Source organism: Urocitellus parryii, chromosome 2 (genome assembly GCF_045843805.1).
Source record: "Urocitellus parryii isolate mUroPar1 chromosome 2, mUroPar1.hap1, whole genome shotgun sequence".
NCBI classification, from domain to species: domain Eukaryota; kingdom Metazoa; phylum Chordata; class Mammalia; order Rodentia; family Sciuridae; genus Urocitellus; species Urocitellus parryii.
The window spans coordinates 130,788,047-130,807,930 of record NC_135532.1 but is presented as its reverse complement, the minus strand read 5'-3'; the positions used below and the strand labels follow the sequence as shown (position 1 = coordinate 130,807,930).

Below are 19,884 nucleotides of genomic sequence, written 5' to 3'. Positions count from 1 at the left end.
TTCTGTAAGCCAGGTGCAGTAGTACTATCTACTTCTAGGAGTCTGAGGCAGGAAGATAACTTGAACCTAGAAGTTCAAGACCAGCCTGGACAAAACAGCAAGACCCTTTTTAAGAAAGATAGAAAAAAAAAATTCTGTAGGGCATAAAATAAGTTAGATTTCTGTAGCACTTAACTTCCTAATTACATAATTTTACTCCTAAAAATATTATGAATAATACAAAAAAGTCACCAAACCACCCACATTGTAGATAGTTTATAGCATTTAAATTTTAAGTCAGGCTGAGATACTATCTCCAGAAAATACTCAGTACTTCCCTTTTATGGAAAAAAACAAAGCATCTAATATATCAAAGGTTTTGCTAGAGCCTTTCAACAAGCTTTCTTTTTTTTATTTTTTTAAAGAGAGAGTGAGAGAGAGAATTTTTTTTTTTAATATTTATTTTTTAGTTCTCGGCGGACACAACATCTTTGTTGGTATGTGGTGCTGAGGATGGAACCTGGGCCGCACACATGCCAGGCGAGCGCGCTACCACTTGAGCCACATCCCCAGCCCTCAACAAGCTTTCTTATAGTTAGAATTTGCTTCTGACCAGCTAACTCTTGCTGTAAATCTGAGCTAACAAACTCTGCAGTCTAGTGAATCCACCTGGCATAGGTTTTGGGCTTTCAGATATTCTGTAAAAGATCATACTAAATAGCTACTTAATTCTTAGATATTTGTTATTTGTTTCTCCAACAAAAACATTAAAAATACAATGCTAACACCAGTAAAGCACAAATTGCTACATGAAAATGAATTGCACTGCAATACTTCACATCCTGAGCCAGATTCACCTTAATAATTTCAGCCATGGATTATAAATAATCTAACCAGAAGCACCAGTTTGTACTCCCATTCTTATGTAAAACCCAATTCATATTTTTCAGCACATGCCCCAAAACAATCTTATAGTGTGGGTGCATATGGGAGGCGGGGGGGAACACACGCACTAAGATTTATTCTTAGGGTGTTTTTATGAACTCAGAAAGCTTCATGGAATCTACCATAAGTCTGAAAAATGTCTAGCATGGATCAATGAGAAAAGAATGTTATGTAAAACTCATTCAAGTTTCATTGGTAAAGCTCATAATCTGTTATGAGCACTTAACATGTATTCTACTGCATTTATTTGGCTTTTATTATTGAACTAGTTATGGAAATGAATGCTTCTCAGTATGTCTGCTTTTCTATCTTGAATGTCAAGGGCATAGGTTCACTTTTTTTATTAGTGTTATTTAGCACAGTGGTAACAAGTTACAGTATATTCTGGAACAATAAACTCTGGATACAAACTACTCAGACTATCTGGTTCTTAACCAATCCATAAGTACCACAGCAGAGGAGAGTAAATCTACAAAAGATCATCAGAAGGTCAAATGACTCAGTGCTGGGTGTTGTCCAGAAACCAAGCTGTTCAATATCCAGGTCTGTAGACTGGTTTTACCTTTCAGGGAGAAACAGGTTGCCCCAGTGACTAAAGGCTTCAATCCAAAATTTGCCTGAAGCTTCAAGTTCCTCTTTGGGCTGTTTTGGGGTTTTACTAACTCACAGAAAACAATTAAATTTATGATGTGATACAGGGAATAATATAGACAATACCTCATTAATACTGCCTCTAACTCCATTTTAAGCAAGAGTTGAAATTAGGGTAAAATAATACAGAAGACAGGAGTGGGTTTTTTGTTTGTTTTTTTGGTGCTGGGGATTGAACCCAGGGCCTTGTGCATGCAAGGAAAGCACTCTACCAACTGAGCTATACCCCCAGCCCAATAGGAGTGGTTTTAATGTACAGGCTCCTGCTCTTTGACAATAAAAAAGAAAAGGCACTTAAGACATCATTCTCCTTATGAAGGGAAGACACCACTAGGTTAAAAGATTAAGTATGGCACACCATACTTATACTTGTTTATATGTGGACAGAACTATTACTGAGAAAGTTCCAGACTTCTAGAACAGAGTAGATCACTGTAGAACACAATATGGGAAACATCTGTTTAAATCGGCTTCAGTTTTTTTTCGTCCTAGACTATGATGTAACATTTTCCCCCATTTTTACTGGCACATGATAGTTGTATACAACAGCAGCATTTGTTGTTACATATTTGTACATGCACATAACAATATAATTTGCTTCAGTTTTAAAGCCAGTTAAGCCAGGTACAGTGGGTGGTGCATGCCTATAATCCCAGTAATCTGAAAGACTGAGGCAAGAGGACTGCAAGTTCAAGGCCAGACTCAGCAATTTAATGTGACCCTGTCTCAAAGTAAAAAATAAGAACTTTTAAAAAGACTGGGATGTAGTTCTGTGGTAAGGAGCCCCTGGATTCGATCCTCAGTAAAATCAATCAATCAAGCCAATTAAAATGTTCTATTCAGCTGGTTTCTTTTCTTTTTAAATAATTATTTATTTATTCATTTATTTATTTTTATGCAGTACTAATGATCAAAACCAGTGCCCCTGCGGCTGGGGTTGTGGCTCAGAGGTAAAGTGCTTGCCTAGGTGCTGGGTTCAATCCTCAGCACCACATAAAAATAAATAAATAAAATAAAGATACTGTGTCCAACCACAACTAAAAAATATTAAAAACAAAACAAACAAAAAAGAACCAGTACCTCACACATGCTGGGCAAGCGCTCTGCAACTGAGCTACAGCCCCAGCCCCAGCCTGTTTCTTAATAATTATTTTCCAAAGAAAGAGAAAAAAGGAAGAATAAATTAAAAATACACTAGAGGGGCTGGGGATGTGGCTCAAGTGGTAGTGCACTTGCCTAGTGTGTGTGAGGCACTGATTCTCAGCACCACATAAAAACAAAATAAAGATATTGTGTCCACCTACAACTAAAAAATAAAATAAAAAAATACACTAGGGAATACTTTAATCGATGAGTGAATGTCTATACTATAGCATAGGTACTACTGGACTGCTATTTTAATTATAGCAAAAATTCCAAGTTCTAAAATTTTCATTTTGTTTTCTTGAGCACATTTTAACACACCCTATTCTGACACAAATTTTTGACATGGTGCATGATAAAAAACAATCCACTTCTTATGGGTATTATATTTTATTTGAAGTTTTTAATGTAAAAAAAAAAGGTATACAAATACAGATTACATTATGATGACTAAGGCAGTACTCTACTTGACAAAAGTCAAAACAAAACAAATTGATAAAGTAACTGTACCGGCACAGAATGAGCATAATATACCTGATGTCCAATCCAGGCTGCATATGTATAAAATGATCTGACCACATGCTTATGCAAAATAAATTATTTCCTAGAACACAAATACACCAACCATTCTGACTATCCACTGCCTGATTCCCCTGGTGAGTATTTTGAGAGAAATTCTACATAACACAAAAAGGACCGGCATGGCACTTAAAAGACTCCAAAAAAAAAAAAAAAAAAAAAAACACAATTAAAAACATTTGTAATGTAATTCTGTATAAAATATACACAGTAAATCTTATTAGTTAAAAAAGGATTTTAAAATAAAAGATTACCCTGAATAATGGTTAAAACTATATCATACAAAAATGCTCATCCTTTGTATATTATTGGTAGAAAACTGATAGCTTTTGTTGCCGGGCAAGGTGGGGAAGATACCTAACTTGAAATTATTCATTTATAATTTGTTTAAAAATGTAGACAGGTTATACCTTGCCATTTGTTATTTACAAGGAATGCTCTAATATTTAACCACAGGACAAAAAAGAATTTGAAGAAATTATTTTTCAAAATGAGGTCCAAAGGCCCAACAAAATTCTAAGTTGGCCCCTGCATTTTAAACAAACTCCCTGGGTGATAATGCCACATTCTAAGCTTTCCCAGGGGAAACAGCACCACTTAAAAGCAAGACCATGAACATTTCTGGTGCAAGATGTCAGAATTCCCTATATAAGTTTATGACATGAAGTGAATACTGCTTTTTGTTTTAAAACAAGTTTCAGGTATTAAGAGAAACATAAACACCTCTCAAATGAACATGCAAATGTATATAAACATTTTCCTTTGAGTTTTTCACTGCTTTCAGACTTATTTATTTGAAGAAAGGAGAATATGTGACCACAAACTGGAATATTACATTTCTAATGAAATGCAGTATTCAGAGACAGAGAAATTTATTAAATGTCTATAAATTTTAAATCATTCTAAATTAAAAAAAATTAAAATTACATTTTACCAAGATTGGACAGTTATTTATTTAGATGATTATGGTTACTTTTTTAAAGCCCTTTTTCATAAAAATGATATTTAAAATAAGCAACAGAAGGATGCTATATCTGGCACCTCTTCAAATACTAAGTTACTAAACACCAATATTAATAAAAAATATGAAAAACTCTGCTCCTGAAATGTATTCTACTTTGTATTACATGTATTAGTTACTAAATAAAAACTCAGTTAAAGAGAGAGAACTGTGATAAGTTTGAGTGTTATATGTGGCTCTAAACATTTATTCATGTTTACTGGTTTCTTTTTATTCTGTATTTCATTGAGGATTCCATAAACATGACCCAAAAGTACCAAAAATGTGGTTTTGGGGAAAGAAACTATTGGAGTTAAGACTTTCTACTTAGAAGATAAATTAATTTCCTGTGTACTAAATAAGGAACAAATATTATACATTCTGCCTCCACCGAATAAATGGAATGCTTTTACAAGTTTGGTAACAAATGAGTGCCTCCTCATTATTTAGATCATAAAGAATAACTGCAGGATTCACTCTCCAGTAAGAAATAAATATTACCATTGCACTTTTCTGTATCTACTTTAAATGTCTATTATTTTCCTTTCTATATACCTAGCAGTTTTCCATTTGACTGCATTCTGTGTCTTTTGAACACATATATTAACATTAAGTTTTCACTAAAAGGATAAGCTCAAAAACTATCTCTTATTGTTAAAAAAAAAATTAAAAATCATTTGTGCCAGTGTTTAAAAAATAGCTAATGATTTGGAATCTGATTCTTAATATGTCTACTTTTTAACCTAGAGGAATTTGTAATGCCCAATTCTAAGGGAATGTCTTTTATTACCAATTTAGTAATTGTTGCCTTAAAAATTAATAATTATCCAAGACAATGAGAAATCTTATAGTTGAATGTTAAACATAAAGAACTCTGAAACTAACAGGTAATATAAAATTTGCTGCATTTTGAATTAACCTTTTATTCCAAATTAATAGAGAATGACAAAAATTATGAGGAGCTTATGATGTAATCCCACTATGTGCCTTAATGCAACAGATAATTTGTTTTAAAATAGTGGTTATTTCCTTTAAATTAAAAAAGTAATTTCATTACTCATCCGGCCTCTGAAGATTCAATCCAACTAAATTTTGACATGATTGTCTGAAAGCTAGTTTTAATTTTTTTCAGTTATATTTATTCTTATAGTCTATAAGATATTGTTGTGTTTTTTTGGGGGGAGGGGTGGCAAATATAAAATAGTTAATTGTCTCCAGGCTGGTAACAAGCTTATCCATGCATTAAATGGCAACATAAGGAGAATGCACAGTTGAAAAATGAGGATCAGACACATTCTTCTGCAGACATCAAAAGAGGATTGATATACTCAAAACCTTCAAATTCAGACTGATCAATCTTCCTCACAATGTCACTGTTAAAAGAAAAATAAATTTATTTTCATCATAAGATTTTCAACCTATAATTTAAATGATAAAATTTAAATACAAAACATAGGACTAATTATATACATTGTGGAAAAAAATCTATAGGTTCTTAGATTCATCCCAAAACATTTCTAGAAGAAGAGTACTAAAACCAAAAAAAAGGGCTAATAATCCCACAAGCAGACTCAGAGCCAAAAGGTAGTTCAAAACTGGACTGGGAATAAAAAAACACAAGTTATCACAACTCCAATTAATCTTAAACTTTTGACCTGAACAACATTCTTAATTAAGGTGAACATTCAGATCTGAATTAGCATCCAGTTTAGTAGTCACCTCAACAGCCAGATGGAAGATGGTGAAGAGAAGGCCCAGAAGAAGTTAGCCAAAAGGAAAAGGCAATAGGAACAAGTACACTGAGAGACCTGGAATAAGGAGAGAACACCACAGGGAGAAATTGGGTCACAGAGGGCAGAGGTTGGCATTCGGTTACACTGGGTTTCTAGTTTAATATACCTTAACAGTAATACTATCAAACATTTTAATACCTAAATGTACATAATGCACCACAGAGCACAAAGTTATAGAAGGTACAACCCCCTCCTTTAAAGAGGCAGGGGTAACTCAATACACTGGAAAGCCATGAGAGAAAGCAGTACCTGTTAAATTTCATGCATGATAAGCAAAGTCCTATTCTAGCCATAGTTCTAAAGAAAGAGGTGACTTCTAATTGAAGAAATCAAGGACGGCAGCATTTATCCTACACACACTAATAAATGGAATTATGCAAGATAATGGTAGGTCTGGAAAAAGGCAAGTAATTTATTAGAGCTGGTGCACAGCAATAGAAGGGTGTTAAATGGCAAATGATGCTGGAAGGAAGACAATGGTGAGATTGAAAAGTCAGTGATGTTTACATTAGGAGTTTTGCCTTAATTTATCAAAGATCTAGTTGTATTTTAGATTTCACATCTGAAAGATGGGAAAAGTTCAGTAAGTAAAAACAATGGAGGAATATATAAGCATGAGAAGGGAGTGTCAAAGAGAGCTCAAAGATGTTCACTACCAGGGAATGGTAAGTAACTGAGATTGATCAGAATGCCATTTGTTAAATGAGAGAGATGGCTAGAGTCAAGCCGGAGCTGATGGGGAAAGCTTTCAATGCTAGCCAAGAGAATAGATGTTATCTGGCAATGCAGGAATTAATGAAGGCTGCTAATTAAAGGGCTTGAGAATTGGAATGGTATTTCATGGGATGAAATAATAAGAATAGGCTGCATAGTAAAGGTGTGAAGGAGATCAATTAGGAAGCTTGTACAATTCTTGGTATGACTTGAGTAAGACTGGAACTGGAGGGTTATGGAAATGGAATGAGAAAAGGCAAGTGATGAAGCAAAGGAAAAACAGAGATTTAGTAATGCAGTATTACATAATCTGTTAAGGAAAAAGAGGAGGCAACAATCACTGACATTTTGAATTGGAATGACAGGAAAACATGGAAGGTACAGTGAGTAGAAATCAGTAAATAACACAAAATTTATTGGTAATAACAGAAAAAGAGGCCATAAAAATTCATTATTTTTTTGACTTTAATATATTTTGACATCTGACAAACTGGGGAGATGTAGATGGAAATGCAGCTCAGGAGACAGATCAGGGCAGGGGCTTCAGAGACCATCACTCATTTATTCTTCACAGTAACCTTGTGAGGTAGACAATTTGAGAAAAAGCAGGCTCAGAGAAGTTATGCAATTCATACCCAAGGTTACCCAGTTGGTAAGAGGTGGTATCGGGATTCAAACTCCTATCTTTTGATTAAATCCAGTGTTCTTTCCAATACACAATGCTGCCACAGAATGATATGATACCTCTCTCTCTCTTCTAGTAGATAGGAAGCTTTTTGTGAGATTGAACTGTTTTGGTTATCACTGAATACTTAGAATAGTGCCTTTTGCTTAATAGTAATTTGTTAATTTAGCTACGAATCTTTTAAAAAGCTAGTATCCATGCTATAAGGCTAGCTGAAATCTCCAAGGTACATACTGCATAGAGCAAAGGGTATCATATGTTGAGAGCCACAGTTTAGTTGGAATGACGCCTGGCATTTTGCTAGAGGAAATGGTTGAAAGGTGACCCTGCTTCGGGATTAGGGTGGATCCTGCTGCCTCTGCTCTGGCACCCGCTACTTTGGGGTTCCGTGAGAACTGGCACGTGGAGCCCGGTGGAGGGAGTGTGTTCCCGGGAAGTGTGTGTAGAGTGCCAGTGAGAGTTTGGGAATAAAGAGTTGCTGTTTGAACCTACAAGGCTTTGTGGTGGCTGGGTTATTTGTGCCCAGCCAGACTGCGGCATTTGGTGGCCTGTACGGGGAACACCTGAAGCTTGGAGGTAAGTGAAATTGCTCGCCCCTGAGGAAGAGCAAAAAAAAAAAAAAAAAAAAAGGGTGATCATTTCAAAAAACAATGTGTTCTTGTTTTGATTTATTTTGTTTTTATTTCAAGTTGCCTGTCCCTAGAACTTTCTCAGGAAAACTGGGGAAAATGGTTGGCTCAAAGTTTGAAGTTGTTTGCCCCTGAGGAAGAGAAATTGTTAGAGGAAGGAGGCACCCCAGTAAGACCAAGAACAGTTAGGACATATGTTGATACAATACAAAAATGTAGCCCATGGTTTTTTAAAGAGGAGTTGTTAAATATATCACATGGGACCATCATGGTATCCTGTAAAAAGATTTTTCTTCAACAAGAAAGAGATGGCTAATTCTGTTTACTACACTTGTCTAAGGTCTTGGTTTTTACAGACATCTGATTAATTTACAAAGCTAAAGTATTGAAACATCAACCACTAAATATAAAATCAAGTACTCTTTACTTATTAAGTTCCATAAGGAAATATATTTAAACATTATGTGTGTTTTCATAAATTGGTAAATGGAAAAAAAGTTTAATATTGCTTTGTGTCTGTGTCTTTGCTGAAACAAGGTTACTAAGAGTTAAGATTCTATCAGGTGTAATTTAAATACAAAGAGTATAAGAAGTTTCAGTTGGGTTTCAATTATAGTATTATAATACCATAAAAAAAAACATGAAAGTATTTCATCTTATTAAAGTGGAGTAATTTGTCTAAATCAGAAATTTTACAAGGGTTAATGGCTAGAAAAGAGATATAAAAAGATTCAAGATGTGGAAATATATTTTAATATAAAAGGTTAAAGAAAAAAGAAATGTTTCTAGATGAGATAATCTTTGTGTGGTAAAGTAAAAAGTTGTAAAATGTCTAAGTAAGTTACAAAAGGCTTTAAAAGGTTAAATTGAAGGTGGTTAAGATGACTTCATGGTGGAGGAAAGATTGAGTCATTCAAAGCCTAGTTAATCTTAAAAGCATTACTTAAAAAAAACCCATGAAAATGGGAAGATAATAGGATAAAAGATATTTGGATAAAGAAGATTAAAAATTTGAAGCGGAAAACTTTAAAGACAGAAGTACAGAAAGGTAAAATAAAAGATAGAGAAGATGTAGAAAGATAGAAAAGATGTAGGAAGACAAAAATTTTAAACCCACAAAATAGGAAACAAACAAACAAAAAAACTAGGAGGAAAAAAAGCAACTAAGGGTAAATGTACAAATCTTAGAAAAAAACTAGAAGATAGAAACAAGATAAAAAATGGTTAAAAATGTCAAATAAAGATATTTCAGATAAAAAATACAAAAAGCTAAGACAATTTCTGGTGGTGCAGAAATTAGAAGTCTCAGATGAGGGTGTTAAAATTTATAGACAAGAGTCAATTTAGAAAACGGTAAACTAGAAGGAAATTGGTTTAAAACCACATCAAAAAATTAAAAGGACTAAAGTAATTCTAAAAACTAAGGCAAAATGCTTTTGGAAGACTTAATTTAAAAGGATCTTTAAATTTCCAAAGGATGCATATAGGATATTTTGGAACACCATCCCTGAAGAAAAATCAGTTAATGTTTTACTTAACAGGAATCCCATACAATCCACAGGGACAAGGCATAGTTGAAAGAGCTCATCAAACTATTAAAATGTACTTATTAAAGCAAAAAGAGGGAATTGGAAAGGGGTATATATCCCCCAAAGATAAATTTAAAATAACCCTTTTTATTCTAAACTTTTAAAATTTGGATTCATCAGGGCTTAGTGCTGCGGAAAGGCGTATGTGTCCAAAAAATGTACATAAGCCCAAGGTACTTTGGAAGGATATTCTAACAGGACAATGGAAAGGTCCTGACCCAGTGATTGTCTGGAGTCGGAGGTCTGTTTGTGTGTTTCCACAGGGAGAACAGCAGCCGATTTGGATTAACTAAAGCGATTTCTACAGACCAAAAAGAAGATGATTTGGCTCAAATCCATAACAGCTGATATTCAGAACTCCAGTTTGGCTATTCTTACATCTGCGACAGTGATTCTCTCACACCTGGAGGCTAATGAATAACGAACACCATTAAAGCCTATTTCAAATGTAAAAAACCTTGGGGCTTGCTTGTGGGAATACCTTCAAACCCATATGCAAGTCACAGGAAGAAGGATGGGATATCATAAGAAGAGTCAAACCCAGGTGGTAACCAGGATGTTTTCTTTCAATATCTATTTTATTATTGCCTTTTCCCACATCATGAAGTTCTATTTTATTTTTTGAGCTCATACAGACCTAGGTTAATGTTTTTCTGATCAGTTCTATTTTTTGACTGTAGAGTTTTTAAACATTGCAATGGAGACTTCACCTGTGTAAAGCTACAAGGCCTTTACTATTGTCTTATGTGTTGTATGTTATGTGTGCACACTTCTGTTTTGTGTTGCATGTGCGTATGTCCATATATATGAGGAGCACTTATGAAAAAATGGATCCAAATATTTTTTTTATTCGAGTGATTTAAATGGTTTAATTTAAATTGGGTAAACAGCTGTTGAGGATTGTTTTAATATGTGAACAAAAAAGGAGGTTAACAGATCTGTTTGTTTACTTTTACCTTTCCTTTTCATTATATTTAATAATTCCATTCAGGATAATGTAAATTGTTTAGAAAATTGCTTTCTTTTTAGTGCCTGATGGAATGTTACATAATTTTTTTTTTTTAAGCCATCATTGCTAGAATTCCTATCTTCATCCCAGTGCCGGTGAAGACAAAGATAAAACCAAACTACAGCTTCTTTGATAGCTATCACAGTAAACTGTATAAACTGATGCATCAATGAATAATAACTCAACAAGTGATGCTCAATCAAGGAGTCGATTTACTTTGGGAGAAAATGGACATATTAATGGATTCCTCTGCTTTGAACTGCTTGCAGAACTTGCCTGGACTATGTATCACTTGCATGCATTGTGAACTATCTGTTGGTGCAGCGAATTGTGGTACTGCTGGGGTATCTTTGCTGATGGTGTCATCGGTGGTACAATTTTTCCAAAAAGAGCTGTCATTTGGCTTGGTGCCGTGGCATTTTGCATCCTCCTCCCTTTCTGCTTGTGATGGTCTAAAATTTGGGGGCCAACAGAGGTGAGGCAAAGAACCTCTCCCCCTCACTGATGCAAAGGCCAAATCTGGGGGCCAACAGAGGTGAGGCAAAGAACCTCACCCCCCCACTGGTGCAAAGGCCTATCCACAAGTATGGCTGTATGCTGGACCGGTAGCCAATGATGGGTAAGATCCAATTACAATGGTACCAACCTAAGACAGGAGGCTGACGCCTTGAGGTCAGCTCATCCGATGACGGGTAAGGACCATATGTAGTATTGGACAACCTAAGACAGGCACAGTCCCTAAGCCACATGCTTGTTGTTTAATTAAACAGAAGGGGAGAGATGTTGAGAGCCACAGTTTAGTCGGAATGACCCCTGGCATTTTGCTAGAGGGAATGGTTGAAAGGTGACCCTGCTCCGGGATTAGGGCAGATTTGGGCGGCTCCAGGATTAGGGCGGATCCTGCTGGGAAGGGCGGCTCTGGGATTTGGGCAGATCCTGCTGCCTCGGGGTGCCCGCTACTTTGGAGTTCCCGTTGAGTTCTTGCAGGGTTCCTGCAGGGTTCCGTGAGAATTGGCGAGTGGAGGGAGTGTGTTCCCGGGAAGTGTGTGTAGAGTGCCTGGTGGAGGGAGTGTGTTCCCGGGAAGTGTGTGTAGAGTGCCTGGTGGAGGGAGTGTGTTCCCAGGAAGTGTGTGCAGAGTGCCGGTGAGAGTCTGGGAATAAAGAGTTGCTGTTTGAACCTACAGGGCTTTGTGGTGGCTCAGTTATTTGTGCCCAGCCAGACTGCGGCAATCATAGAACCATGGAGCAGCCTGGTCTCAAAGGGAAAGGAAAATATAAGACAAATAAGTAGTTGCTGAGATGAAGCAGAGCCAGAGTGGGCAGCACTACCTAAGGCAAGGCCCTGAGTGCCAAGTACCTTATAGATATCAGGGTAGATGAAGACTGACCAAAAAGTGCTTTGTAATTTAGAAATTAAGATGTCAATTTGACTTGTTGGCATCAAGAAAGTACAAAGACAATCTCTGTTGACTACTCTGAAGAGACAGATACTGCTTGTTTATTTTTCTTTTACCATGAGCATTCATTAATTATTCTTTTTAAATGTTTGAAAAGAAAATATGAAAAAAAGTATTCTGGTTCAAAGAGGGGTTATGATTTAGGGGTAAAATCAGGATACCTGAGCAAGAAAAGGAACTTAAACCAGAGAGGTCTAAATTATTGAAGTCAACTTAAGGCAAGGTTAATCCATTAAGAGTGATGGAGACAGGGGTAGGAATGAAGCCTTCTAAAAAATATAAACCATTGGAACAGCTGCTGTGAAGAACATGATAAGAATGAAGATATAAGTGAAGTGACTATCAACCAAATGGGCCTCCTTGAGTTTACAGAGAATGAATCTGTAATGACAGATAAATGATCAAAATGTCTACAAATTATTCTAACCTATATTTTTAAAAGATGCAACATAAACAAAAACAAAGCAAACAAAACAAAAAAACACTGGATCACTGCTGGCTAAATTTGATAATGGTATAATTTTTTTAAAGTAACAGAAACCCAGACAAAGATGCTCATCATCAAAATGGGGAACAGTGCAGCACAGTGGAAAGAGCAGAGGCCTCAGTCAGTCAGATCTGGGTCTGAATCCTGACTCTGCCACCTGACAGCTGTGTAACTTTGCTTAACCTCTCTGAGTCTCGGTTTCCTCATCTGTAAAATGAAGATGACAATACCTAGTTTACAAGGTTGTTGTGAGAATTAGGATAATGCATGTAAAGCAAAGAAAGAATAATGACAGTTACTATTATAATTGATAATATATAATGAGTTCAAATATCCAGTAACCTACTGGCTACATGAATTATAGTATAATATGATAATAAAACATTGTGTAACCATTAAAAATGGGTTTTCAAAGAATTTTAAAAATATTTCAGTATACAGAATTACTTACTCATCATCTGGAGTGAGCTGTACAGGTTCATTAGTAAACTGAGAATCAAAGTTGTCCAAGCCAAATTCTCCAGAAATATTTGGTTTAAAGGGAGGTACCACCTGCTTTTGTTCCATCTAAAAAGACATATTAGATGACAGCTCAAACCTACATTCTTAGAAAAATTCCACACCTAAATTTTTCCTCTGCTCTGATGTTTCTCTAGGCATGGTTCTAAATACATACAAACACACACACACACTATATATATATAATATACATGATATATATATGTATGTATTTATGTATATATCTATGTATGTACATGTATATATACATACACACATATGCATACATACATACATAATTTTTTTTATGGTACCAGGAATTAAACCCAGAGACACTATACCATTGAGCTACAACCTCAGCTCTTTAAAAAAATGATTAAAAAATGTTTTGAGACAGGGTCTCACCAAGTTGCTGAGGCTGATCTCAAATTTGCAATTCTCTTGTCTCAGCTTCCCAAGTCCCTGGGATTATGGGCATAGGCCACTGTCCCTGGCTCTATATGATGACAACAACAATGGACATAATTTGCAAATCTGAACATTAATATGACCTTCAACAATATTATGACCTGTTTTTATTACATTAATATTATAATTGTTTTAGTTGCGAAGATTTTAAAAAAGCACTTGAGACAAAATCTTGGAGTAGTTTTGAATTGCACTTCTCTAATTATTAAAGATGTTGAACATTTTTTCATATATTTATTGATGGAATGTATATCTTCTTCTGAGAAGTGTCTGTTCAGCTCCTTAGCCCATTTATTGACTGGGTGGTTTTTTTGGTGTTGTTTTTTGAGTTCTTTATATATCCTGGAGAAAAGTGCTCTGACGTGTGCGTGGCAAAAGCTTGCTCCCAAAATTAGATTCTCTGTTCACCTCCTTGTTTCTTTTGCTGAGAGGAAGCTTTTTAGTTTGAGTCCACCCCATTTATTAATTTTTTTCCCAAGAGTCTTTTTATAAGAGGAGAATATGTTTATCCCAGTCCATATAGATTAAATATCTATAGGAATATTTACACTGTGATGGTGTGTTATAAATCCTGAATAAAATGTAAGGCAAGACTGATAATTTTCATGGCTTTATGTCTTCCTGACTCTATATGTCACGGGTGTTTTGGTATACTGGGAAGAGCTGAGAAGTTCTATTTTACTCTTCCCTTTGCCTGTCTTACTGAGCTCTCATGGAAAAGAGTCAGTTCATTCATTGGAAAGGGTCAGGTCCAGTTATTAATTCTTGATTTTATTTCTTATGCCTTAGGAGTCTTGCTAAGGAAGTTGGGGCCTGATCCAACACATTGAAGATTGGGGCCTACTTTTTCCTCTATTAGGCGCAGGGTCTCTGGACTAATTCTTAGGTCCTTAATCCACAATGAGTTGAGTTTTGTGCATGGTGAGAGACAGGGGTTTATTTTCATTTTGCTGCATGTGGATTCCAGTTATCCCAGCACCATTTGTTGAAGAAGCTATCTTTTCTCCACTGTATGTTTTTGGCACCTTTGTCTAGTATGAGATAACGTATTTATGTGGGTTTGTCTCTGTGTCTTTTATTCTGTACCACTGATCTACATGTCTATTTTGGTGCCAATACCATGCTGCTTTTGTTACTATGGCTTTGTAGTACACTTTAAGGTCTGGTGTTGTGACGTCTCCTGCTTCACTCTTCTTGCTCAGGATAGCTTTGGCTATTTGGGGTCTCTCTATTATTTTTCCAAATTAATTTCATGATTGCTTTTTCTATTTCTATAAGGAATGATGTTAGGATTTTAACTGGAATCACACCAAATCTGTATAATGCTTTGGGTAGTATGGCCATTTTGACAATATTAATTTTGCCTATCCAAGAATATCAAAGATCTTTCCATCTTCATATCAGTCAGAATGGCAGTTGTCAAGAATACACACAACAAAAAATGTTGGTGAGGATGTGGGGGGAAAGGTATACTCATACATTGGTGGTGGGACTACAAATTGGTGCAACCAATCTGGAAAGCAGCATGGAGATTCCTTAGAAAACTTGGAATGGAACCACCATTTAATCCAGCTATCCCACTCCTTGGTCTTAAGGACTTAAAATCAGCATACTATAGTAACCACAGCCATTTCAATGTTCACAGCAGCTCAATTCACAATAGCTAAACTGTGCAAGCAACCTAGATGCCCTTCAATAGATGAATGGATAAATAAACTGTGATATATATATATATATATATATATATATATATATATATATATATATATATATACACACACACACACACACACACAATGGAATATTACTCAGCATTAAAAGAGAATAAAATAATGATATTTTCAGATAAATGGATGGAGTTGGAGAATATCATGCTAAGTGAAGTAAGCCAATCCCAAAATAACAAATGCTGAATGTTCTCTCTGATAAGTGGATGCTGATCCGTAACGGGGGGGGGGGGCAGGGAGGCATGGGAAAAATGGAGAAACTTTGATTGGGCAAAGGGGAGGGAGAGGAGGGGAGGTGCAGGGGGCAGGAAAGATGGTAGAACTGAGATGGACATTACTACCCAAGGTACATGTATGACTGCACATATGATGTGATGCTAAATCGTGTACAACCATAGAAATGTAAAGTTGTGCTACAATTGTGTACAATGAATTAAAATGCATTCTGCTGTCATATACACCTAATTAAAATAAATTAATTTTTAACATTTCAATAATATTTTTAAAAAAGCATTTGAGAGAGTTGTTTTCAGTTGTTTAAACTGGGATACATGAGGGCTGTGGTTGTAGCTCAGTGGTAGAGTGCTTTCCTAGCATGTGTGAGGTACTGGATTCGCTCCCAGCAACACATTAAAAAAATAAATTAAAAAGATATAAAAAAATACAGTAACATTAAAAAACTGTGACATGAGTTTTTCAACACTCTTTTAAGACAGTAAAATTTGGCCCAAGGTATCAATAAAACCTAATACAGAAAACAATAAAAATTTACAAACCATATCCCAATCAACATTTCGAAAGAATGGATGCCCCTGTATATCAGCAAATCCTGTTTGAGGATGACAACCCAATCGTTCCTTTGGGTCCTAGGGTAGAAAAAAATGTTCTAAGAATTATGTAAATGTCATGCTTCAAAATAATTCAATTTTGTGACCAGAGTTTCCTGCCTATTAATTGATATCTTATTTCTGAGCTGAAATTATCTACCTTTTATTTCTAGAAAGTACAATACTAGACCCAAGTTGAATTATCCAGACTTTGTGATATGTAAGATTTCCTCAGTGTTCTTATGTCACTGAAGTGGAGAATGGTCACCACTCATTGCTTAAGAAAAAGTGGGAGGAAAAGAGACTAGCAGCATCATTTGAGCAGCAACCAGTTGTTTCTCTGACATGGGCTAGTGTCAATCAAAATATGGAAACCACCAAACTTCATAGGTTCATTCTTAGCTCAATTTTAAAGGTATATGCAGTAATTACAGCAACAAAGCATAATTTGAGTAAGACAATGATATAACCATTACCGGAATCACTGAAGTAAAGGAGTCTACAAATTATGAAGTCTTGGATTATTTATTACTATGAATGAGAACATGTTCCTGTTTTTCTTTTTGACAAAAAACATTTTATTTTACATATTAACCCTCTCACTTTCAATTGTTCACTTTGTGAAAGATTAGGTTTCAAGTTTAAATCTTTCCTCACATAATGTATTTATTTAAAACAAGTTCTTCAATTTCTGATTTTATTAAAAATACACCATTAGTTAAAAAATTAAAAATAAATAAAAATAAAAAATAAACACAGAAGCAAAACATTAAAAAGTTAAAAAATTAAAAATAAATACATATTTAAAAAATAAACATAAAAGCAAAACATAAAAAAAAAATCACCATTATCTTACCTGTTTATCTTAGTAGGTAAATGCATACCAACTTATACTCATTAAAAGTAGAATTTATCATTACCAAAAGTTACAACCTTAGGTCCTAAAACTTCTCTAGCCCACAAACTGCAACAATTAAACCATGTTCAGATTTTTAGGATAGGATTTCATTTCTTCTAAATTTTATCTAATTATAGGGTTTTCAATATAACAATTTATAGGGAATATTACTGCCCAAGTGCTCAAAAAGTACATGATGATGAATAAATTCTGTGGATAATAATAGAAAAAATGGGAAAATAGTACAGTTGTGGCTAACCCCAAATATTAAATTCTTCCTTTACTGAGTATATGGTATATACACACACATACATAAAATATACATTAAAAAATTCATAAGTAACATGTAGCTGGGGGTAAATTACACTGGCAAAGTAGAAAGGAAAAAATCATCTTAGGAGCTTATGCTGTCATTTACTCTTTGGTTAAGAGAGGTATTACAGACATAACTGAAAAAGTTGCATACCTTGCTTGTTTGGAAGTTGCCTAGGCTTCTTTCTCCTTACTGGTTTGATTTATATAGAAACAAAACACAAAAGATATTTACACACAAATTTTACCTTGTTCAGAAAACTCTTTAGGACACTTGCAGCTTTTACAGACAGAGAACGTGGAATGCGAATTTGTTTTTCCAAAATAACTAGAAAGATAAAAATCATAGCATTGTGTTGAACCTTCACATAGCTTTGATTTTTAAGTTTTTGTTTTGAGATATTTAAGGCACTGCAACAATAAAAATAAGATATTACATACCCAACTAAACCACTTTTGTACTTCCATTACCTCTCTCTCCTCGGATATGGCCTCTAATCTAAGCACTGTAGTATCATTTATGAGAATGTTTTATTCTTTGATTACTTTATTGTGCCTCAGTTTCCTCACCAGGAAAATAATACTTACTTTGAAGATTTGTTATTAAGTTTGAAGTAGTTAATATTTATAAAATGCTTCACATATAATAATTATTTTTATTAAACAATGCCAAATCATTCCCCAAAGCTATTGTGTCAATTTTTACTCCCACTAGCAGCGTCTGAGCATTCCAATTTCTTTATACCTTCACTGACACTGATTATTAAATGTTAAAATTTTTGCCAAATTCATGAAATGGTAGATCATTAATTTTTCAAAAAATATTTTTATTAGTTACTGGTGGGCTTTTATTTACTTATATGTAGTGCTGAGAATCAAACCCAGTGCCTCACACATGCTAGGTAAGCACTCTGCCACTGAGCCACAACCCAAGCCCATCCTTAATATTTTAATATACATTCCTCTAGATACTAGTGAAGTTGAAGGTCTTTTCACATATTCCATGGCCCATTTGGGTTTCTTTCTTTCTTTCTTTCTTTTTCCTGTACTGGAGACTGAATCCAGGGCCTTGAACATGCTAGGCTCTTTTAATTTTTTCTTTTGAGATAGGTCTTGTTTAGTTGCCTAGAGTAGTCTTGAAATTGGGATCCTTCTACCTCAATTTCCTGAGTAGCTTGTATAACAGGTGTGTCCCACCATACTCAGCTTAACTTTTCTAGTATAATAAATGCCTATTCATATTCTGTGATTGGTAATTATTAAATGCAGGATCCCATGGCCACACTTTGGACTGTGTGTTAGGAGGCCTTTTTGCCTATCCGTCATGCTCAATTCTTTGTACTTCCCATCATGAGCCTTCCCCTCCTCCACCTTCTGACCCCTCTTATCTTCTTGGTACTCTACGCCCCACATAATATTTGTGAACTTATATCCTCAGCTTCAGGTTTCATGAAGATGATCCTCTCTAGCCATAGGATTCCCTCTTCCATATAGGTTTGTGATATATCAGCTAATGGAATCAATTGCAATGATTGTGAATACAAGAAGGTAACTGTAGATGAGACTGGAGATGAGAGGGGCAGGAAGGATGTATTAAAAAAAAAATCAAAATCTCATTAAGTAAGGAGTATACTGTTCAGATTATTATCCTTTTTCTTATTCAAAGTAATACCCTAAGCACACTTTGTGTTCTAGAGTAGGTTATTCACAAAGAATCTCTATAAAGTATTGCAAATTACCTTGGAAGAGATAATCCTCTGTGTTTTGATCAGGGTTATCAGAACTCCCAACAATATCAAACGGAGACCTTCCTGCCATCATCTCAAACATTAGTACACCAAGAGCCCACCAGTCGACGCTGAAACCTTCAGAAAGAAAGTTTAAAGCAATAAATTATCCACTCTGCATGCTTGTAAGTCAGTAATTGGAAGTTCATTTTTGTCACATAATAAAAAAATAAACACAATGAGACAGTAAACTCTAAATTATAATATATTATAATTATATTATATATTAATATATTATATATAATATTAATATATTATATTACATTATAATATCTGAGTAAGTTCTGAAAATTACAGAAATATGTCACTTACCATCAAAGGTAAGTGCCCAAAAGATCATCAGAATATAAAATTATGGGCAGTGAAACATAATTTTTTTTCCAAATATAGTTGTAATTTCAGACTCATGCCCACTATCTAATATTTTGTTTTGAGGATATAATTATATAGCATTGGAGAATAAGCTTCTTTGGTCTAAAACTTGATTTTTTTTTGCTAGCTGATTAAAGACTCCTGAATTCATATTCTGAGCAATTGTCAAAAGTACCACATCCCCCTTTACATTTGCTGAAGTCATAGGACCAGAACTCAAAAAGTCAAATCCTTTTTGAGGAAAATTTATTTTCTGGTGCCTGACAGCCAGCCAATCTTTCTACCCTCTTACAGATTTCTGAGGGAAATATCCCAAAAAATCTGGAGAACCTTCT

The 19,884-nt window shown here is 34.9% G+C and overlaps 1 protein-coding gene across 1 annotated transcript in view; it reads right to left on the bottom strand.

Moving 5' to 3' along the window:
* Window positions 1-3,233: 3,233 nt before the first annotated feature.
* The window catches only part of Prkci (protein kinase C iota), a 63,912-nt gene continuing 47,261 nt past the window's right edge, over window positions 3,234-19,884 (bottom strand). The window contains exons 14-18 of the mRNA XM_026394985.2: window positions 19,130-19,255; window positions 17,639-17,718; window positions 16,130-16,219; window positions 13,112-13,227; window positions 3,234-5,670 (exon numbers count right to left, since the gene is read on the bottom strand). Coding sequence (XP_026250770.1) covers window positions 5,583-5,670; window positions 13,112-13,227; window positions 16,130-16,219; window positions 17,639-17,718; window positions 19,130-19,255 — 500 coding nt within the window. The 3' untranslated portion in view covers window positions 3,234-5,582. The remainder of the gene's footprint in view (window positions 5,671-13,111; window positions 13,228-16,129; window positions 16,220-17,638; window positions 17,719-19,129; window positions 19,256-19,884) is intronic.